Here is a 23,619-nt window from a genome sequence, read left to right as displayed (position 1 = left end):
ATACATTTATGAGGAAGTTGAAATTAAGAGAGTGCTCTTTTGATAGAAAAGAGCTGTGTTTGGGTTCTCCAAATAAACAAAACCAATAGGAGATATTATAATATACATCCCCACACACATATGTACACACATGGAAACAGGTATATATTAGGTTGGTGCAAAAGTAATTGCAGTTTTTGACAATGGAAAACCGTGATTACTTTTGTACCAACTGACTATATAGGTGTATGTGTTTATAGGAGATTTATTATGGGAATTCACTCACGTGATTATGGAGGTCAAGAAGTCCGGTGATCTGCCATCTGCAACCTGGAGAACCAGGAAAGCTGGTGGCATAACACAGTCTGAGTCTGAAGGCCTGAGAACCAAGATTATGGGGTGGGAGGGAAAGGGCTGCAGTATAAGTAAGTATCAAAGCACAAAGGCCCAAGAACCAGGAAGCCTGATGTCTGAGGGCAGGAGAAGATGGGTGTCCCAGCTCAGTAAGAGAGAGGGGGAATTTGCCCTTCCTCTGCCTTTTAGATCTATTTGGACTTTCAGTGAGATTGGCTGATGCTGCCCGTGTTGGTGAGAGCAGATCTTCTTTCTTGAGTCTACCATTTCAAAGGATAATCTCTTTCAGAAACATCCGTGCAGACACACCCAGAAATAATGTCTTACCACCTACCTGGATATCTCTTAGCTCAGTCAAATTAACACATAAAATTAACCATCTCAAGACTGTTCATTTGTCATTTGTTGAACTTAGAACTTTGGCCTAGTGCTCCACCTGAGCTGTTGGGGTCAGGCTTAGCATATTGTTAAGACAGGCAAACATTGTCAATACAAGCCTTTGATGTAATAGTATTTCCATTTCAAATGTATATTAGAAAAACCTTTACTTTCACTAATCACTAAATATTTTTCATTGTATCTCCAATGCCAAACAACAGAAAGAACACCGAAAACAAAGCAGAAAGATAATATTCCTCTCCCCCAGAAAGAGACACACACTTAGTTTTTTTTTTTTTTTTTTTTTTTTTTTTGAGATAGGATTTCATTCTGTCACTCAGGCTGGAGTGCAGTGGTGCAATCATAGCTCACTGCAGCCTTGAACTCCTGGGCTCAAAGGATCCTCCCTCCTCAGCCTCCCAAGTAGCTGGTACTATAGAGGTGCACACCACCATGCTCAGCTAACATAAAAATTTTTTTTGGTAGTGATGATTCTTTCTAAGTTGCCCAGGCTTGTCCCAGACTCCTGGCCTCAAGCGATATTCCTGCCTCGGCCTCTGTGTTGGGTCGTTCTTTGCATTGCCCTAGAGGAATACTTGCGACTGGGCAATTTATAAAGAAAAGAAGTGTAATTGGCTCACGGCTCTGCAGGCTGTACAGGAGCATGGAGCTGGCATCTGCTTCTGAGGAGGCCTCAGGAAGCTTACAATAATGGTGGAAGGTGAATGGGGAGCAGGTATATCACATGGTGAAAGTAGGGGCAAAGGAAGTGAGTGGGGGGAGGTGCCACACACTTTTAAACAAACAGATCTCACTACAACTCACTCACTGTCTTGAGGACAGCCCCAAGCCATGAGCGATCCACCCCCATGATCCAGTCACCTTCCACCAGGTCCCAATTTGGGATTACAATTCAACATGAGACTTAGAGAGGACACATACCTAAACTATATCAGCCTCATATGTACATACATAAATCTCTATATAGAAGATTGAGCCAGTTATTTTATTGCCTGTTAGCTCCAAATTCATACTTCATTGTCTGCTCTATGAAGATAGAGCTAGGCCCTTCAAGCATTTCTCTTTTGCTGCTGGCCTGACGTTAAGTTTTGTCAGATGAGGGCACTGGATGGGACAATGCAAGAGGAGGAGGAGGCATCTCTTCCTTGTTCTTGTGTTTTCTTGTTTGCTTTTTCTTCCTCCTTTCATAGGATTTCTAATAGCACTTGTGGGAGTATCCAGTGGTACTTATCCTCTTTGAGTTTTAGTGACACACCCATGGGCAGACTCCCAGTGAGTCTTGTGGGCATCCCAGAGGTCAACTTCCTAGCCTCACCTTGCCTATGTACTGGAGGGGGTGTTTGCTTGACAGTTCCTGTCACTGTTATATACACCCCCAGGATATTTCTGGCTTTTTAGTCCTGCTATGCCAGGACTGAAAATGGTTTCCTGCCTGCCAGCCTCAAACCATCTGTATACTGGAGAAGTGTTTCCTGCTTGCTAGTCCCAGGCACAGTTTCTTGTCCACTTGCATCCTGGGGATGGGTGTTTCTTGCCTGCCCAATGATAATGGAGAAGCTTTGGCCCAAGGAACCCAACCATCTTATGAGCTGCAAACACACTTTCTCCTGTGAGCTCTGAGTCTTAGCCTTGGGGAGAGAGTCCTCTTCCAAGGTTGTTTTCTCCTTGGATAACAGGAAAAAAATCTCCTTCAGTCCTAGGTATTCTTTAGAGTTCTCTCTGACTTTACAGATAAGCCCCTGTTATAGGTAATAATTATTTATATTAAGCTTCACTGTTCAAATTACTGCAGAGCTCCTGTCTCCAGGTTGGACCATGACTGATGCAAACATAAAAGGCAGAAATTAGGGTTTGATTAATCACTAGTGTTTTCTTCAGTTTTATGGAAATTTAGTGCACTTAAAAATCTATAGATTTATGTGATTATAACTGCCTTTCCACCTTGGGTGTTCTCCAACCTAGAATGTACCCTTGCAGGTTCTGTTTTCCTTTTTCAGATCCTAGCTCAAGTCCTGCAAGTTCCAGTATAGCGTTTTCTTTTTCTTTATTTTTTCATATTTTTTTTTCTTTTTGAGATGGGGTCTCACTCTGATTCCCAGGCTGGAGTAAAGTGGTGTGATTATAGTCACCACACCACCGTAGCCTTTATCTCCTGGGCTCAAGTGATTCTCCTGCCTCAGCCTTCTGAGTATCTGGGACTACAGGTGTGCACCACCATGCCCGGCTAATTTCTTACATTTTTTATATAGACAGGGTCTCACTGTGTTGCCCAGGTTGGTCTCTAACTCAAGCAGTCCTTCTGCCTTGGCCTCCCAAAGTGCTGAGAGGAGTGAGCCACTGCGCCCAGCCCCTAATATAACCTTTTCTGACCTTTATTGATTGGTCTCATCTTTAAATTATTACAGTTCTTTTACATATCAATCAACTGACCCTTGACATATTTTGGTTTTGCTGTGGTGCTTTCTTTTTTTTCAGTTATAAAATATACGAATTAAAAAATATTGCTTTTTATCTACTGGAAAATTTTATGAAATAATTTTATTAAAATGCTTCACCTGCATCTTTGACAGCACATTTGCATGTGCCCAAATGTAAGGTGAGATTTTTTTCCTCCTTAAAATTCTTTCTCAGAGAAGAGAGAGCTGCTTTATATTCAAGTTCTTACAAAATCTCTTATAGGTAACTTTCTGTTATTTCACTTACTCAAAAATATGTTGAATGGAGAAGGCACATTGTTCTCATATAACCTAAATTCAAAATTTTTGGGTATGGTTTTAGAGGCCACCTGACAGAATTGTTTTTTAAAAAAGGACACTATTTGTCAAGACAATGGGAGGAAAAAAAGGTTGCAAAGAAGTTTAAGCCAGATTTAATTATTATTCCTTAGGGAAAGGTTGTGACCTCACATTTGCAAATGTTAAAGATACTTAAAGAGTAGCTTAGTGGTTCTGTTGTAGAGATAAAAACTATACAGTTACAGGACAAATGAAAAACCGATCAGTTTTATGTAGATTTCCCATGACAGCATCTCACGAATAATCAAAAATATGCTGCATCTCAAACAGCTTATAGCTTATTTAGAAATGAAAATGATATATTTTAACTCTGAAATTTAAATTATTTACAAAGTTATTGTAAATAATTTAAATAAAACAATTTCATGAAATATGCAAGTGGGGCCCAAACTTAATATCTAAATTAATATATTTTACCTTATAGGTAATTTAAGATATGTGTTCCTAACTAAACTGCAATGTAAATTTTAGAAGCAGGCACGAGCATTTTATCAACATCTGTAAAAATCAATTAGATGTTTGAATTATTAGACATAAACAGATGTTAATAATTAATTAGGTATGTATTTCATTGTCACACTAAATGTTCATGTATTTATTTGAAAGAAAATGTGTTTTGGATCTTTTCTTGGGCAAATAAGAGAGCCTTATATTTAGGATTGCTTTATGTTGGGGCATATTCTGTGTCATCTAAGATGATAAGACCTCTGGGGGCAGAGGTAGTCATATAGTCTATAAATTGTATCTCCAGTGACAAGCATAGTACTCTGAATATAAGAACTCAGTAAATGTTGATTCTTAGGAACTTTGCCTTTAAAGAGGGTCTTAGTCAGTTTTGTACTGCTGTAACAGAATACCACAGACTAGGCAATTTGTAATGAACAGAATTTTATTGGCTCACAGTTCTGGAGGCTGGGAAGTCCAAGATCAAGGAACCAGAATCTGATGAGGGCCTTCTTGCTGTGTCATCCATGGCAGAAAGGCAAAGAGAGGGAAAAGAAGACTGACTCACCTTCATATAATGAACCCATTCCCAAGATAATGAGCCCACTCCTACAATAATGGCATTAATCTATCCATAACCTCTCATTGGCCTCCACCTCCCAACACTCTTGCATTGGGGCTTAAGTTTCTGATACATGCTTTTTAGGGGACACATTCAAACCATAGCAAAGACCTAACTCAAGTGTTTACTTCTTTTCTGAAGACTTTCCTGATGTCTTCTTCCTCCTTTGCAGGAATTGACCACTTCCCTTGCCATTGCCACAGCACTCTAACCTTGTCCTGGACTTACTAATAGACCTGTCTATGCTTGTCTGCTGCACTGCAAACTCCTGAGGACAGGAGCCATGACTGATTTTTCTTAGATCTTTAGAGCCTTGAGGAGTGTTTCATTCATAGCTACCATAACTGTTTACTGGAATCAATGAGTTTGAATGACTACAGAGTATAGGGTATCTCATTGTCTCAGTTCTTGCCCAAAGACCAAGTAGATTTAGGTAAATTCTTAAAAAATATCTTCTGCTATCTAAACTCTCATCATTTGCCCTTTGAATCTCCACGACCCAAACCATTTGGATTTCACAAAATTCTTCACCATTAGAACTTTAGGAACTGAATATAGGATTATTTTTAAAAACATGTGAAAACACAGGCCCCATTTTATGCATGGTCAGAGATGGTTTCTAGGGCCCTTATAATTCATTTGAGTGGAAGCAGTTGTCTGTATTATTTACCTTCATGGAGACTGCACACAGCTCTGGCCTGGTAGCTCCTTTAATCATGTCTTTAATTTCTGGTTGGCACTGTGCTGTCTTTTCTTGCTGTGGTCATGGTTACCAGATGTGGTAGTTGAAGGGAAGGTACAGCTCTTGTCACTAGAGTGCCAAACTGCGGTGGGATATTAGTTAGGATTGCATAAAACTAGTAAAAACCAGAGAACTCTGGTTTATGAGCTTCTGCTAACAGAAAAATTATTTTTTATAAAAACTTAAATATAATATGGCTTATTCCCACAAAATGTAAGCAGTACTTGGGTAAAGTTAACACTTTCCATATGTAAAAGACTAGTGTGGTTTTATTTCTGAGTATGGTATTGTATCCAATTGCAATATACAGCTAAGTTATTGTTTGACTTTGAGCCATTGAATTGAAATGACATTTTCATTCTAGAAGAAGACATGTTAAGCAACGGACTGCCTACTCTGTGCCAGCCACAGGGCTAAATGCTGCCATATGCATTGCTCTATAGAATTCTTACAACAACCGTGTTTGCCATAATTTTTTTATATTAGCATTTTATTTTGAGATAATTGTAGATTCATGTTATGATCTCATGTACCCCTCAGTTACTTTCTTCCGATGGTAGCATCTTGCATAATTATAATAGAGTCTTGCAACTAGGAAATTGTCATTGGTACAATCCTTTGACCTTTTCAGATTTCACATTTTATATGCACTTATTTGTGTCTGTCTCCGTGTGTTTGCGTATTTAGTGCTATGCAATTTTTTTTTTTTTTTTTTGAGACGGAGTTTCACTCTGTCGCCCAAGCTGGAGTGCAATGGTGTGGTCTCGGCTCACTCCAACCTCCGCCTCCGGGTTTCAAGTGATTCTCCTGCCTCAGCCTCCTGAGTAGCTGAAATTACAGGTGTGTGCCACCACACTGGGCTAATTTTTGTATTTTTAGTAGAGACGGGGTTTCACCATGTTGGCCAGGCTGGTCTTGAACTTCTGACCTTAAGTGATCTGCCCACCTCGGCCTCCCAGAGTGCTGGGATTATAGGCATGAGCCATTATGCCTGGCCATGCTATGCGATTTTACCACACCTGTAGGTTACCATTTGTTTTTAAACACATGAGGGAAATAAGGCTCGGTTAAGTTACGTGAAATGCTCTAAGTGTAGACTTTGAGTTTGAATCTAGCTCTGTTTGATCCACACTTTTGCTTTTTCAGTAATGATATGATTAATAACAGTAATAATTATGACAATGGCTGAAACTTACTGAGTTTCATATGAAATGTATTGAGTACTTTTTATGTGACAGGGACTGTTCTAAGGTATTGAGTCATTTAATCCTCCTGACAACTTTTATCATGTAAATTATGTCACAGTTGAATTAGTCTCCTTAATTAAACTGTAAGTCACGTTACCAAGGAATAGGTAGTTATTTTTACAACTCCCCAAATCAATAATAAAATAATGAAATTTCACCCTTTCTTTACATTTTGTAAATTACATTTTGTATATTTTGTAAATTTACATTTTGTAAATTTTCTTTACATTTTGACTTCCGACCTTAACCACTGATCTTGGCCATTGTTGATTACTTTCATATATATAATGAGACCTATATTATTATAGATTGAGTTAGGTTGAGATACCTTACAAATAATTTTACTAAACTGTAAATAAGAGCTGGTGTAGGCAGAATGCCAGGATTTTAAAGGAATAGATGTAAAACACCAAGAATACTTCAGAATGTAATTGAGAGAAGGTTTTTTTTTTTTTTTTTTTTTTCTTTTTAAGAGTGTTTTAGCTTTTTTTGGCCAAATAAGGCCCCAGAAATGTTTCAATTTGATCAGATCTCCCACGTTACGTATCTTAACTTTCAATGTGCTACCTAATGCCTTTGGTTGTGAGTTATCACTGATAAGCAGAATTAGCATGCTTCAGGAAGATAATAGATATACGAATCATCAGCCCATAATTTACTATTCTTTGCTAGTTAAATCTCTTGTAAAGCTGTCCCCGTGATGAACAGCAGCACTTATTCAGACCAAAAATAACAACAGTCCCATGTGTTGTAGGTCCCAGGAGGTCTTGGTGTTTTTGTAGACAGCAGACAAGAAATAAAAGGAATTTTGTCCTTTTTACCTCATGTAATCCCACTGGAAAATGAAACATGTGCTATGAGTTGATATTGACTCCTGCCAGGTCACCTCCCTAAAGAGTCTCGGGCAGGCACTGTTGCAACATTTCTTGGACAGGAGTGTGACGGGCTGTGATGGAGATGGATGGTTTATGTAGCACGCTACCGTGGAACACTGCACTACTGTCTGCCCCTAGGAAGTGGCTAGTGAGGACGCCACAAGTAACCCGCATCTGTTACTTTAACTCTTTCAGAGGGTATTACATAAGCTTTACGTCCTCCAATTTTAAACTAAGTTCTACGTAGCTTTTTTTTTTTTTAATAGTTGACTATAGTAATGTAGAACCATTTATGATTTCTTTTCCCATACTTTGTAGGACTTTCTTTTGGATGTTAGATAATGCAAGTATTTTTGAAACTATATGTTATTAGAACTATTTGGACACTACAAAACCCTTTTAATGGGCCACCCTATCAATTCTCTGTTCTTCTAAGGAAGTTTTTCCTATTCATGACTCATTTCACTCTTTGGCTCAGATTGAGGGAAATGTAATAATGATTAAGGAAAGGAATGTATGCGTTTTCTTCTTTTTCTGAAAACCTGTACACATTTTCTGTCTCGGATTATGTAAACTTGGAGAGCTGTAGAATGTTGACAACTGTGAGAGGTAAAAACGAGTCTGTTAATACATACCACTGCTTTGGAATTTAAAAGCCAGAAAACTCCCCTTTGGTTCTTCGGAGAAGTGTTTAGCTTGATGGCCCGGAATACAAATCCAGTAAAATTGGCATGTTCCAGCTGTCATTTACACACACCTTAGGTGAAATTAATGAGATCACTCTAAGATTACACTTTGTGTTTTATTTTCATTTTATAGGTCTGTATGAGCTGTTGGCTGCTCTGCCAGCCCAGCTGCAGCCACATGTGGATAGCCAGGAAGACCTGACCTTCCTCTGGGATATGTTTGGTGAAAAAAGCCTGCATTCATTGGTAAAGGTAAACCATGCTGATGTCAGATTCTCTTCGCGAAAAGCATATGGAAAAATATTTGGGGCACCACCAAGTAAACCAGAGATCAAATTGTTGCTCTCTGAAAACAAAACAGCCTTGTTCCATTCACCGATGGGCGTGGAAGTTGTTAAAGATTCTACCAAAAATACATAGATGATTTCACTTAATGGTGGTGAGCTGGCTCTGTATACTAATGTAGCAACCATGTGGTCACCCCCTTGTTTAGAGAAAGAATATGAAATAGTAGCAGGAAGGTTTAGACTCTTTTACGGTCAACATTCATGAGCTGGAATTTAACTTAAATAAATGTTCACAGCAAAAATTAGAAGGAATCTATTTTCTGAGGTCAAGGATGGCAGCAGTTCAGTAGCCACATTAATTTAAAATAATTTCCTTTAACAAAGTCAACTGAAATTCTAGTAAGCTGTTTCTTTTATTGGCAGAACTCCATTGAAGTGGTATTTTGTATATAAATACACTGAAGCCGAATGCGAGTAAAAACAGTTTTTGGAGACAGTTTTAGTAAAGCATCATGCCATGAAAATGATCAGCCAGCAGAAATTGGGTCTGGCCATACGGCAACATTGGGAGTGATCAGAACTCCTAAAATAGTAAAATGAGAACAAGAAGCTTACTGGAAAATATGCCACTTGTGCTTCTGGAAATATGAATTGCATTTTCTGTCATCTTACTCAAGCTGAAAGAAATTTAGAGTCTTTCTGGAGTTTGTGAGGAGGTAGAAACCAGTGCCTCCATGATAACTGGACCTATATTTTTTAATTCAACTAAATTTGTTATGGTTGCCTGTCATGATAAGAGGCTTCTAATCGATATAGAGTATTAGAAAATGAGCAATTTCTGAGTTGCAATTGCTTTTCAGAACAGAATTCCTATATATTTTTTCTTTTCAAATGTACTGAAATTTGTGTACTTCCAGCAGTGACAATTCTTAAGAAATGGAAGTGTTGATATGTGGCATTTCCCTAGCAGTACATTTAAAGACCACGTTTATTTGTTCATTTCTTTGTTTTTTCATAACAATGTAATTTCCAAGACATCCTTGTGCTCTAAATAATAGTTTCCCTCTGGGGATTTATTAGGCATGGTCTTGGGATTATAACTGATGACGTTTATGACTTGGTAATACAATCATAAAAATATTTTTATGTTGACTGTGTGGAAGTTGGATAGCTATGAGTTTATTTAGATTGTGTTGACCTTTTGATAGAAGGAATAAAATATATTTGAGGTGGCATCATCATGCTTTAATCATTAAATAAGCATGCCTCCAAACAATGGATGCATATTCATTTGTATGTATTTACAAATAGCTACTATCTCAGTTTCCTTACCTATAAAATTAAAGTTATAATATCTGTTTACAAGGTTGTTTGTGAGTTTCAAATAAAATAGCGAAGATCTGAGTTTTTTGGTAGTTACATAATGGGGTTAGACAAATTTAAGTAGGCATTATTAAGTATTGAGGAAAAAGTTAATTATCGTAGCACGCTAAGGACCAAAAAGGAACTACAGAGATGGTTGTTATTTCTATTAAAAGAATGAAACTAATGCATAAAACAAATTCTTAGTTACACTGGCTTGAGTTTTAAGCTGAGGCTGTTTTTCAAAGTATATGTCAATACTAAGTGGTTAGAAAGCATAGCGCAGGGTATTGATATCTGATTTCATAAAAACAGTGGAGCGAATAAACTCATGTTGCTAGTATTTAGATAGCACAATAACACATGTACTATTCTAAATGTTTTCCAGTAATTGCTGTAAAATGTATTTTCAAAATTAGTTTTATTACATACCTCTAGTACATTCTCAATGTCTTAATAGTTCCTCCCACCCCCAACTTTTATCAGACACAGACCTCAAATGTGTCCTTTGATTGACCCATTCTATTCGTTTTCAAGTATGTAAAGTCTACAATACTTTCAGGAGGCAGGCTCCTGGGACTGGAGCTTTAAACAGCTGGAACAAACCGCTTAACTGTATTCCAAGCGTGTCTATTTAAGCTTGAAGGATAGAAGCCTTCAGCTTTTGTACGTTAATCTTGGTAGAGCTGAAGGAATTTGTTTGAAAAGATTTGTGGTAAAGTGAATCAAAATTGCTTTGGTTTTATGCTCTTCTGCCTGCAGTCGAAGCTGTTAGAATGTGATTTAGAACTGAGTGAACACAAAACTTGATTTTATTCTAGCACAGAATTTTCATAGTTGTTATCGTGTGATCGTGTTTGTGTGCGTGTGTGTGTGTATGTTTAAATGGGCTGAGTGGCAGTGGTTCACACCTGTAATCCGAGGCCAGGAGTTCAAGACCAGTCTGGGCAGCACAGCAAGACCCTGTCTCAAAAAAATAAAAATAAAAATTAGCCAGGCATAGTGGTGTATGCCTGCAGTCCTAGCCACTCAAGAGGCTGATGTGGGAGGATTGCATGAGCCCGGGAGGTCAAGGCTGCAGTGAGCTGAGATCACACTACTATGCTCCAGTCTGGATGACAGAGACCCTGTCTCTTAAAAAAAAAAAGTTTGGGGGCAGGTTGTAAATCACAACACAATTTTAAATACATAGACCTCTTTGGACTAGGGAAATATAAAGAGGAAGTTTGGGTAATACAGCCTCTGTGACAGGTTCAGCCACCTCGGGGTATCTGGCTACAGTGCAAGTATATGTAGGCTGTGAGCTTGTCACTAAAAAGGAAATATGGTGATCCTCTAGGGTGTTAGCTGAGGATGCTTTTTAAAAGAAAAACTCCTAAATAGAAACGTTGAAGAATAATAAAAACGGTGAGCATGAGACTTTATAGAAGTATCAGAGGGAAGATGATACTGAGAGAATGCCTGAGAAGACTCATATTGATATGGTTTAGCTGTGTCCCCACCAAAATCTCATCTTGAACTGTAGCTCCCTTAATTCATACGTGTTGTGGGAGGGACCCCACAGGAGATAATTGAATCATGGGGGTGGTTTCCCTCATACTCTTCTCATGATAGTGAGTAAGTCTCACAAGAGCTGATGGTTTTATAAAGGGAAACCCCTTATGCTTGGCTCTCATCCTCTCTTGCTTACCACGATGTAAGATGTGCCTTTCGCCTCTGCCATGATTGTGATGCTTCCCCAGCCACATGGAACTGTGAGTCCATTAAATCTCTTTTTCTTTATAAATTACCCAGTCTCAGGTATGTGAAAACTGACAAATACCCATATCTGCGGGATGGAAATACATTTGTTTATGAGGGTGGAAATAGAAGGATATCAGAATTCACATGAACTAGGGAATGGCATAGACCATCAGCAAGGGTAGAGCTGCATCCAGGACCCATCTCTTGCAAATATCCAGGACCATATATTTTGTATCCCAACCTCATTTCTAGATGTAGTTTCTATTCTTGTGGATTCTTTTTTCCTATTGAGATCTCTTTACTTATTTTACATTTTATTTTTTTTAGTTATGTTTCTGTGTGTTTTTGTAATCTGGTTTAAGTTCATTTTAGAACAAGATATGGCACAAAAACTTGCTTAAATACTATATTTCTTTCTTTCTTTCTTTCTTTCTTTTTTTTTAATTCTTTGAGACAGAGTTTTGCTCTGTTGCCCAGGCTGGAGTGTAATGGTGCAATCTCGGCCCACTGCAACCTCTGCCTCCTAGGTTCAAGTGATTCTCATGCCTCAGCCTCCTATGTAGCTGGGACTGCAGCCGCCTGTCACCAGGCCCGGCTAATTTTTGTATTTTTGGTAGAGACAGGGTTTCACCATCTTGGCCAGGCTGGTCTTGAATCCTGACCTAAGGGATCCACCTGCCTCGGCCTCTCAAAGTGTTAGGACTACAGGTGTGAGCCACTGTGCCTGGCCTATATTTCTTTTAAATAAGGCTGTAGTTCTGTTTTCTCCAGAAATCTTTGTTTTTAACTCACAACTATGTTAGATTTCTAGGATAAGAATATGGAATTGTTAGTACCTTTTAAATAGTTGTGTTATGTTTACCCCTACCCTTTAAAGTAATTGTGTGTATATTTGGGAACAGGAGAAAAAAATGTAGCAATCTGAATTTTATTCTTTTTGGTATTTTGAAGTACTTCAACAAACCCAAATTGATATTTTCCAGATAATTTTCCTCATATGATTGAATTATTGTGTGTGTTTCTGTGATTTCAGCCTTATACAAGTAATGATAAATACTCAGACTCCTGTAACATCTGGTTACATTGTTTTAACTTTGCATATTTTTTTAATTTTGGGGGTTACATAGTAGGTATATATTTTTATGGAGTATACAATATTTTGATACCAGCATACAATGTATAATAATCACATCAGGGTAAATGGGGTATCCATTTCCTCAAGCATCTATTTAACTTTGAGTTTTAATGGACTGATTGATACTATTTGTTGAGTATGTACTCTATGCCAGTTACTATATGGACCACTAGGGCTAAGGTGTTCAACTTGGTGGGCACAATCCCTTGCCTGTGGGGTCTCCAGTCTCCCAGAGAGTTTATAAATGAAGGGATGGATGATTACAGTATTCTAAGATAGGCCTCATTTGGAGCTTTTTAGGAGAGACACAAGGTACCTCACTCAACACTGGCCTCAGAGGGGGCGGTTCATGGAGGATTTGGTATCTTAAGTTGGAACCTGCATTCGGTATAGGAGTTGCTCAGGTTAGGCTGGGTGTGGTGGCTCATGCCTGTAATCCCAGCACTTTGGGAGGCCGAGGCAGGTGGATCACTTGAGGTCAGCAGTTCGAGACCAGCCTGGCCAACATGGTAAAACCCTGTCTCTACTAAAAATACAAAAATTAGCCAGGCATGGTGGCAGATGCTTGTAATCCCAGCTACTTGGGAGACTGAGGCACGAGAATTGCTTGAACCTGGGAGGCAGAGGTTGCAGTGAGCTGAGATCGTGCCACTGTACTCCAGCCTGAGTGACAGAGCAAGATTCCATCTCAAAAAAAAAAAAAAAAAAAAGGAAGTTGCTCAGGTTAGAGTTTATGGGATGAATCAGGGCATAGGAGGTCAGGCAGAAGGAATAATGGATGCGAACACCTGGAGGCAAGAGCGAACAATCCACCTTTAGGATTGAGGTCAACAGATTGTTTTGGCTGATCTGTGACACCAGGAAGGCTGTGGGCAGCCGAGGGTGGCAGGAGAGATGAACAGTGACCTGTTCTTGAATGGCTTTGTAAACGACAGAAGGTGAATTGGCTTTCTTCTAAGACAGTGGGAACCATTGCATGGAAAGGTTTCAAGAAGAGTGAAGATATCAGGTTTTTCTTTTAGAGGTAAACTGTGAAGACTGGATGGGACATGAGATTCCCAGGTCAGAGATGATGGTGGCAAAGTGTTGGAAGAGCCACTGATTTTAGTTTGAGAGAGGGAGGCTGATGTTCAGCCTGCTCTCACCTGCCTGTGGGCTGTTCATTAAAATATGAAACTCTCCTGTTGTAAGCCACCAACTATTGTTTATGCCAGGCCATTGGGGGTTGGAAGAGGGTACCAGGAGACCTGTATAAGCCCTAAGATATCAGGTACCAGTTCTTATATATTTTGACCATCTCCTCAGAGGAGATGAGAGGTAATTTTAGTTTTGGTTATGTTTGATATCTGGGGCATAATCAAATAGAGCTACTTATTGGATATGTGAATCTTTTTTTGTTTTGTTTTGTTTTATTTTATTTTATTTTATTTTATTTTTGAGATGGAGTCTCGCTGTGTCACCCAGGCTGGAGTGCAGTAGTGTGATCTCGGCTCACTGCAACCTCCGCCTCCCAGGTTCAAGGGAGTCTCCTGCCTCAGCCTCCCGTGTAGCTGGAATTACAGGCACCTGCCCCCACGCCCAGCTAATTTTTGTACTTTTAGTAGAGACGGGTTACACCATGTTGGCCAGGGTGGTCTTGAACTCCTGACCTTGGGTTATCCACCTGCCTTGGCCTCCCAAAGTGCTGGGATTACAGGCCTGAGCCACTGCGCCTGGCCTGGATATGTGAATATTGAACTGAGGATAATTGTGTTCTGGATTGGACAGAATAGATTTGGGAGTAGGGGTGCCAGATAAAATGCGGGACATCCTCTTACAGTTGAATTTCAGATATGCAATGAATAGTCTTTGTTATAAGTGTGAACCATGCAATATTTGTATTTTCATTACTGAAATCTGGCAACTCTGTTTGGGAGTCATCAACGTTTAGAAGGTAACATTCTTTTGGGAACAGATTTATTGAGATATATAATTCACCTACTGTCAAATCAGCCACTTAAAACATACAATTCAGTGGTTTTTAGTATATTCACAGGATTGTGCAGCCATTGCCAAAATCAATTTTATTTTATTTATTTTGTTCTTTTCCTATCCCCACAATCAATTTTAGAACCTTTTTATCACCTCAAAAAGAAATCCTTCACTCCTAGCCATCATTCTTCAATCCTTGCATTCTCTCTTCCATACCATCCCTAAACAACTGCCAGTCCACTTTCTGTCTCTATGTATTTGCCTATCCTGGAAATTTCATATAACTAGCATCATCTGTGGCTTTTTTGTAACTGGCTTCTGTCACTTAGCTTAATGTTTTCAAGGCTTACCCAAATTATAGCATGTATCAGTACTTAATTACTTTTTATGACTGAATAACATTGTATGGCTATATCGCACTTTGTTCATCCTTTCATCCATGGATGGACATTTGGGTTGTTTCTGCCTATTGGCTGTTATGGTGATGCTACTAAGAACATTTGCGTATAAGTTATTGCATAGATGTATATTTTCACTTCTCCTGGGTATGTATCTAGGAGAGGAATTGCTAGGTTAAATTGTAACTCTAAGTTTTTATGAAGACCTGTTAGACTATTTTCCTAAGTGGCTGAACCATTTTATATTCCCACCAGCAGTGTATAAGGGTTCTGATTTGTCTGTATCTTCACCAACATTTGTTTTTATCTGACTTTTTGATTTTTACTATCCTGGTGGGTATGAAGTGATACCTCATTGTGATTTTGATTTGCATTTTCTAGATGTCTAAATAATGTTAACCATCTTTTCATGTGCTTATTGGCTATTTGTATGTCTTCTTTGGAGAAATGTCCAATTAGATCCTTTGCCCATTATTTCTCCCATTGGATTCTTTTTAATTAATAAACTTTACTTTGTAGAACTGTTTTGGATTTACAGAAAAATTGAGCAGATGGTACAGATAGCTCCCATATACCCCTTCTCCCCTTCCCAGTTTCTCTTATTATTTACCTCTTGCATTGGCATGGTACGTTTGTCAATTAACAAACCAATATTGGTTGAAACATTATTATTAATTGAACTCCATTATCTACATTAAGGTTTATTCTTTGTGTTGTATACTTCCAGATTTTGACAAATGCATTATGTCTTGCATCTGTTATTACATTGTCATGAAGAATAGTTTTACCTTTCCAAATCTCCCATGCTTCACCTGTCCTCCCTCCCCAGCTCAGCAATCACTGATAGTTTTACTGTCTGAATAGTTTTGCCTTTTCCAGAAGGTCATATCGTTGGAATCATACAGTATGTAGCCTTTTCAGATTGGCTTCTTTTACCTAGTAATATGCATTTAGGGCTCCATCAAGTCTTCTCATGGCAACATAGCCCATTTCTTTACTTTGTTTTTTTTTAGTGTCTTTTTTTTTTTCTTTTATTATTATTATTATTATTATTATACTTTAGGTTTTATAGTACATGTGCGCAATGTGCAGGTAAGTTACATATGTATACATGTGCCATGCTGGTGCGCTGCACCCACCAACTCGTCATCTAGCATTAGGTATATCTCCCAATGCTATCCTTCCCCTCTCCCCCAACCCCACAACAGTCCCCGAAGTGTGATTTTCCCCTTCCTGTGTCCATGTGTTCTCATTGTTCAATTCCCACCTATGAGTGAGAATATGCGGTGTTTGGTTTTTTGTTCTTGCGATAGTTTACTGAGAATGATGATTTCCAATTTCATCCATGTCCCTACAAAGGACATGAACTCATCATTTTTTATGGCTGCATAGTATTCCATGGTGTATATGTGCCACATTTTCTTAATCCAGTCTATCATTGTTGGACATTTGGGTTGGTTCCAAGTCTTTGCTATTGCGAATAATGTGGCAATAAACATACGTGTGCATGTGTCTTTATAGCAGCATGATTTATAGTCCTTTGGGTATATACCCAGTAATGGGATGGCTGGGTCGAATGGAATTTCTAGTTCTAGATCCCTGAGGAATCGCCACACTGACTTCCACAAGGGTTGAACTAGTTTACAGTCCCACCAACAGTGTAAAAGTGTTCCTATTTCTCCACATCCTCTCCAGCACCTGTTGTTTCCTGACTTTTTAATGATTGCCATTCTAACTGGTGTGAGATGGTATCTCATTGTGGTTTTGATTTGCATTTCTCTGATGGCCAGTGATGGTGAGCATTTTTTCATGTGTTTTTTGGCTGCATAAATGTCTTCTTTTGAGAAGTGTCTGTTCATGTCCTTCGCCCACTTTTTGATGGGGTTGTTTGTTTTTTTCTTGTAAATTTGTTGGAGTTCATTGTAGATTCTGGATATTAGCCCTTTGTCAGATGAGTAGGTTGTGAAAATTTTCTCCCAATTTGTAGGTTGCCTGTTCACTCTGATGGTAGTTTCCTTTGCTGTGCAGAAGCTCTTTAGTTTAATTAGATCCCATTTGTCAATTTTGGCTTTTGTTGCCATTGCTTTTGGTGTTTTAGACATGAAGTCCTTGCCCATGCCTATGTCCTGAATGGTAATGCCTAGGTTTTCTTCTAGGGTTTTTATGGTTTTAGGTCTAACGTTTAAGTCTTTAATCCATCTTGAATTGATTTTTGTATAAGGTGTAAGGAAGGGATCCAGTTTCAGCTTTCTACATATGGCTAGCCAGTTTTCCCAGCACCATTTATTAAATAGGGAATCGTTTCCCCATTTCTTGTTTTTGTCAGGTTTGTCAAAGATCAGATAGTTGTAGATATGTGGCATTATTTCTGACAGCTCTGTTCTGTTCCATTGATCTATATCTCTGTTTTGGTACCAGTACCATGCTGTTTTGGTTACTGTAGCCTTGTAGTATAGTTTGAAGTCAGGTAGTGTGATGCCTCCAGCTTTGTTCTTTTGGCTTAGGATTGACTTGGCGATGCGGGCTCTTTTTTGGTTCCATATGAACTTTAAAGTAGTTTTTTCCAATTCTGTGAAGAAAGTCATTGGTAGCTTGATGGGGATGGCATTGAATCTGTAAATTACCTTGGGAAGGATGGCCATTTTCATGATATTGATTCTTCCTACCCATGAGCATGGAATGTTCTTCCATTTGTTTGTATCCTCTTTTATTTCCTTGAGCAGTGGTTTGTAGTTCTCCTTGAAGAGGTCTTTCACATCCCTTGTAAGTTGGATTCCTAGGTATTTTATTCTCTTTGAAGCAATTGTGAATGGGAGTTCACTCATGATTTGGCTCTCTGTTTGTCTGTTATTGATGTATAAGAATGCTTGTGATTTTTGCACATTGATTTTGTATCCTGAGACTTTGCTGAAGTTGCTTATCAGCTTAAGGAGATTTTGGGCTGAGACAATGGGGTTTTCTAGATATACTATCATGTCATCTGCAAACAGGGACAATTTGACTTCCTCTTTTCCTAATTGAATACCCTTGATTTCCTTCTCCTGCCTAATTGCCCTGGCCAGAACTTCCAACACTATGTTGAATAGAAGTGGCGAGAGAGGGCATCCCTGTCTTGTGTCAGTTTTCAAAGGGAATGCTTCCAGTTTTTGCCCATTCAGTATGATATTGGCTGTGGGTTTGTCATAAATAGCTCTTATTATTTTGAGATACGTCCCATCAATTCCTAATTTATTGAGAGTTTTTAGCATGAAGGGTTGTTGAATTTTGTCAAAGGCCTTTTCTGCATCTATTGAGATAATCATGTGGTTTTTGTCTTTGGTTCTGTTTATATGCTGGATTACATTTATTGATTTGCGTATATTGAACCAGCCTTGCATCCCAGGGATGAAGCCCACTTGATCATGGTGGATAAGCTTTTTGATGTGCTGCTGGATTCTGTTTGCCAGTATTTTATTGAGGATTTTTGCATCAATGTTCATCAAGGATATTGGTCTAAAATTCTCTTTTTTTGTTGTGTCTCTGCCAGGTTTTGGTATCAGGATGATGCTGGCCTCATAAAATGAGTTAGGGAGGATTCCCTCTTTTTCTATTGATTGGAATAGTTTCAGAAGGAATGGTACCAGCTCCTCCTTGTACCTCTGGTAGAATTCGGCTGTGAACCCATCTGGTCCTGGACTTTTTTTGGTTGGTAAGCTATTGATTATTGCCACAATTTCAGCTCCTGTTATTGGTCTATTCAGAGATTCAACTTCTTCCTGGTTTAGTCTTGGGAGGGTGTATGTGTTGAGGAATTTATCCATTTCTTCTAGATTTTCTAGTTTATTTGCATAGAGATGTTTATAGTATTCTCTGATGGTAGTTTGTATTTCTGTGGGATCGGTGGTGATATCCCCTTTATCATTTTTTATTGCATCTATTTGATTCTTCTCTCTTTTTTTCTTTATTAATCTTGCTAGCGGTCTATCAATTTTGTTGATCCTTTCAAAAAACCAGCTCCTGGATTCATTTATTTTTTGAAGGGTTTTTTGTGTCTCTATTTCCTTCAGTTCTGCTCTGATTTTAGTTATTTCTTGCCTTCTGCTAGCTTTTGAATGTGTTTGCTCTTGCTTTTCTAGTTCTTTTAATTGTGATGTTAGGGTGTCAATTTTGGATCTTTCCTGCTTTCTCTTGTGGGCATTTAGTGCTATAAGTTTCCCTCTACACACTGCTTTGAATGCATCCCAGAGATTCTGGTATGTTGTGTCTTGGTTCTCGTTGGTTTCAAAGAACATCTTTATTTCTGCCTTCATTTCGTTATGTACCCAGTAGTCATTCAGGAGCAGGTTGTTCAGTTTCCACGTAGTTGAGCGGTTTTGAGTGAGATTCTTAATCCTGAGTTCTAGCTTGATTGCACTGTGATCTGAGAGACAGTTTGTTACAATTTCTGTTCTTTTACATTTATTGAGGAGAGCTTTACTTCCAAGTATATGGTCAATTTTGGAATAGGTGTGGTGTGGTGCTGAAAAAAATGTATATTCTGTTGATTTGGGGTGGAGAGTTCTGTAGATGTCTATTAGGTCCGCTTGGTGCAGAGCTGAGTTCAATTCCTGGGTATCCTTGTTGACTTTCTGTCTCGTTGATCTGTCTAATGTTGACAGTGGGGTGTTAAAGTCTCCCATTATTAATGTGTGGGAGTCTAAGTCTCTTTGTAGGTCACTCAGGACTTGCTTTATGAATCTGGGTGCTCCTGTATTGGGTGCATATATATTTAGGATAGTTAGCTCTTCTTGTTGAATTAATCCCTTTACCATTATGTAATGGCCTTCTTTGTCTCTTTTGATCTTTGTTGGTTTAAAGTCTGTTTTATCAGAGACTAGGATTGCAACCCCTGCCTTTTTTTGTTTTCCATTTGCTTGGTAGATCTTCCTCCATCCTTTTATTTTGAGCCTATGTGTGTCTCTGCACGTGAGATGGGTTTCCTGAATACAGCACACTGATGGGTCTTGAGTCTTTATCCAATTTGCCAGTCTGTGTCTTTTAATTGGAGCATTTAGTCCATTTACATTTAAAGTTAATATTGTTATGTGTGAATTTGATCCTGTCATTATGATGGTAGCTGGATATTTTGCTCGTTAATTGATGCAGTCTCTTCCTAGTCTCGATGGTCTTTACATTTTGGTATGATTTTGCAGCGGCTGGTACCGGTTGTGCCTTTCCATGTTTAGTGCTTCCTTCAGGAGCTCTTTTAGGGCAGGCCTGGTGGTGACAAAATCTCTCAGCATTTGCTTGTCTGTAAAGTATTTTATTTCTCCTTCACTTATGAAGCTTAGTTTGGCAGGATATGAAATTCTGGGTTGAAAATTCTTTTCTTTAAGAATGTTGAATATTGGCCCCCACTCTCTTCTGGCTTGTAGGGTTTCTGCCGAGAGATCCGCTGTTAGTCTGATGGGCTTCCCTTTGATGGTAACCCGACCTTTCTCTCTTGCTGCCCTTAACATTTTTTCCTTCATTTCAACTTTGGTGAATCTGACAATTATGTGTCTTGGAGTTGCTCTTCTCGAGGAGTATCTTTATGGTGTTCTCTGTATTTCCTGAATCTGAATGTTGGCCTGCCTTGCTAGATTGGGGAAGTTCTCCTGGATAATATCCTGCAGAGTGTTTTCCAACTTGTTTCCATTCTCCCCGTCACTTTCAGGTACACCAATCAGACGTAGATTTGGTCTTTTCACATAGTCCCACATTTCTTGGAGGCTTTGCTCGTTTCTTTTTATTCTTTTTTCTCTAAACTTCCCTTCTCGCTTCATTTCATTCATTTCATCTTCCAGGGCTGATACCCTTTCATTCCATTTGATCGCATCGGCTCCTGAGGCTTCTGCATTCTTCACGTAGTTCTCGAGCCTTGGTTTTCAGCTCCATCAGCTCCTTTAAGCACTTCTCTGTATTGGTTATTCTAGTTATACATTCTTCTAAATTTTTTTCAAAGTTTTCAACTTCTTTGCCTTTGGTTTGAATATCCTCCCGTAGCTCGGAGTAATTTGATTGTCTGAAGCCTTCTTCTCTCAGCTCGTCAAAGTCATTCTCCGTCCAGCTTTGTTCCGTTGCTGGTGAGGAACTGCGTTCCTTTGGAGGAGGAGAGGTACTCTGGTTTTTAGAGTTTCCAGTTTTTCTGCTCTGTTTTTTCCCCATCTTTGTGGTTTTATCTACTTTTGGTCTTTGATGATGGTGATGTACAGATGGGTTTTTGGTGTGGATGTCCTTTCTGTTAGTTTTCCTTCTAACAGACAGGACCCTCAGCTGCAGGTCTGTTGGAGTACCTGGCCGGCCGTGTGAGGTGTCAGTCTGCCCCTGCTGGGGGGTGCCTCCCAGTTAGGCTGCTCGGGGGTCAGGGGTCAGGGACCCACTTGAGGCAGTCAGCCCGTTCTCAGATCTCCAGCTGCGTGCTGGGAGAACCACTGCTCTCCTCACAGCTGTCAGACAGGGACATTTAAGTCTGCAGAGGTTACTGCTGTCTTTTTGTTTGTCTGTGCCCTGCCCCCAGAGGTGGAGCCTACAGAGGCAGGCAGGCCTCCTTGAGCTGTGGTGGGCTCCACCCAGTTCAAGCTTCCAGGCTGCTTTGTTTACCTAAGCGAGCCTGGGCAATGGCGGGCGCCCCTCCCCCAGCCTCGCTGCCGACTTGCTGTTTGATCTCAGACTGCTGTGCTAGCAATCAGCGAGACTGCGTGGGCGTAGGACCCTCTGAGCCAGGTGCGGGCTATACTCTCCTGGGGCACCGTTTCCTAAGCCCGTCGGAAAAGCACAGTATTCGGGTGGGAGTGGCCCGATTTTCCAGGTGCCGTCTGTCACCCCTGGAAGGGGAACTCCCTGACCCCTTGGGCTTCCCGAGTGAGGCAATGCCTCGCCCCTGCTTCGGCTGGCGCACGGTGCGCTCACCCACTGACCTGCGCCCACTGTCTGGCACTCCCTAGTGAGATGAACACGGTACCTCAGATGGAAATGCAGAAATCACCCGTCTTATGCGTCGCTCGCGCTGGGAGCTGTAGACCGGAGCTGTTCCTATTCGGCCATCTTGGCTCCTCCCCCCCCATTTCTTTACTTTGTATTGCTGAATAGGATTCAGTTGTAGATAAGCACCATAGTTTGTTTCTCCATTAACCTTTTGAAGGGCATGTTCATTGCTTCCAGTTTTGAGCAGTTACAGGTAAACTTTCTATAAACATTTGTGTGCAAGTTTTTGTGTAGATATAAGTTTGCAACTCATTTGGATAAATATCACGGAGCACAGTTACTGGATCATGTGGTAAACTATCTTTAGCTTTTTAAGAAACTGCTGGCCAGGTGTGGTGGCTCATGCCTGTAATCCCAGCACTTTGGGAGGCCGAGGCGGGTGGATCACCAGGTCTGGAGTTCGAGACCAGTCTGGCCAACATGGTGAAACCCTGTCTCTACTAGAAACACAAAAAATTAGCCAGGTGTGGTGGCACGCACCTGTAGTCCCAGCTACTTGAGAGGCTGAGGCAGAAGAATTGCTTGAATCCAGGAGGCAGAGGTTGCAGTGAGTTGAGATTGTGTCACTGCACTCCAGCCTGGGCGACAGAGTGAGACTCTGTTTCAAAAACAAACAAACAAACAAAAAGAAACTGCCATATTGTCTTTTAAGGTGACTGTACCATGTTGAATTCCTACCAGCAATGAATGAGAGTCCCTGTAGCTCTATAGCCTTGTCAGCATTTGGTGTGGTCATTTTTTTTTTTTTAATTTTAGCCATTCTAGTTGGTGTATAGTAGTATCTCATTATTGTGTCAATTTGCACATGGTGGGTTAAGCATATCTTCACACATTTATTTTTTATCTATGCATCTTCTTTGCTGAGGTGTCTATTCAGATTTTTTGCTTATTTTTATTTTTATTTTCCTGTTGTTGAGCTTTAACAATTCTTTGTATTTTCTAGATGCAAGTCTTTTCTCAGGTATCTATTTGCAAATATTTTCTCCCAGTTTGTCTTTTCATTGTCTTAGTGGTGTCTTTCACAAAGAAGAAGTTCCACATTTTACTAAAGTCTAACTTACAGATTTTTTCTTTCATGGATTGTGCTTTTGGAGTTATATCTAAAAACTCATTGTCAGGCCGGTCGCAGTGGCTCATGCCCGTAAACCCAGCACTTTGGGACGCCGAGGTGGGCGGATCAGGAGGTCAGGAGATCGAGACCATCTGGCTAACATGGTGAAACCCCATCTCCACTAAAAATATAAAAAATTAGCCAGGCGTGGTGGCGGGCACCTGTAGTCCCAGCTACTCAGGAGGCTGAGGCAGGAGAATGGTCTGAATCCGAGAGGCGGAGCTTGCAGTGAGCTGGGATCGTGCCATTGCACTCCAGCCTGGGCAACAGAGCGAGACTCCGTCTCAAAAAAAAAAAAAAAAAAAAAAACCAACCAAACAAAAAAACCCAAAAAAACTCATTGTCAAACTCAAGGTCACCTAGATATTCTCGTGTTATCTCCTAGACGTTTTACAGTTTTGTGTTTACATTTAGCTATATTGTCCACCTTGAGTTCTATGTCTAGATGAAAATGTCTGCATATGAATATCCAATTGTTTTAGCAT

General features: G+C 39.7%; 1 protein-coding gene across 9 annotated transcripts in view; it reads left to right on the top strand.

Moving 5' to 3' along the window:
* The window catches only part of MPP7 (MAGUK p55 scaffold protein 7), a 258,770-nt gene that overhangs the window by 93,148 nt on the left and 142,003 nt on the right, over positions 1–23,619 (top strand). For 8 of the 9 annotated variants that reach the window (XM_024254266.2, XM_054522123.1, XM_054522121.1 and 5 more), the window contains one exon: positions 8,277–8,395. In XM_024254266.2, coding sequence (XP_024110034.2) covers positions 8,277–8,395 — 119 coding nt within the window. The remainder of the gene's footprint in view (positions 1–8,276; positions 8,396–23,619) is intronic. The other variant, XM_054522122.1, reaches the window with a different exon arrangement.

Source organism: Pongo abelii, chromosome 8 (genome assembly GCF_028885655.2).
Source record: "Pongo abelii isolate AG06213 chromosome 8, NHGRI_mPonAbe1-v2.0_pri, whole genome shotgun sequence".
NCBI classification, from domain to species: Eukaryota; Metazoa; Chordata; class Mammalia; order Primates; family Hominidae; genus Pongo; species Pongo abelii.
Note: the sequence above shows the minus strand (reverse complement) of the source record. Positions and strands in the feature narration are given on the sequence as shown.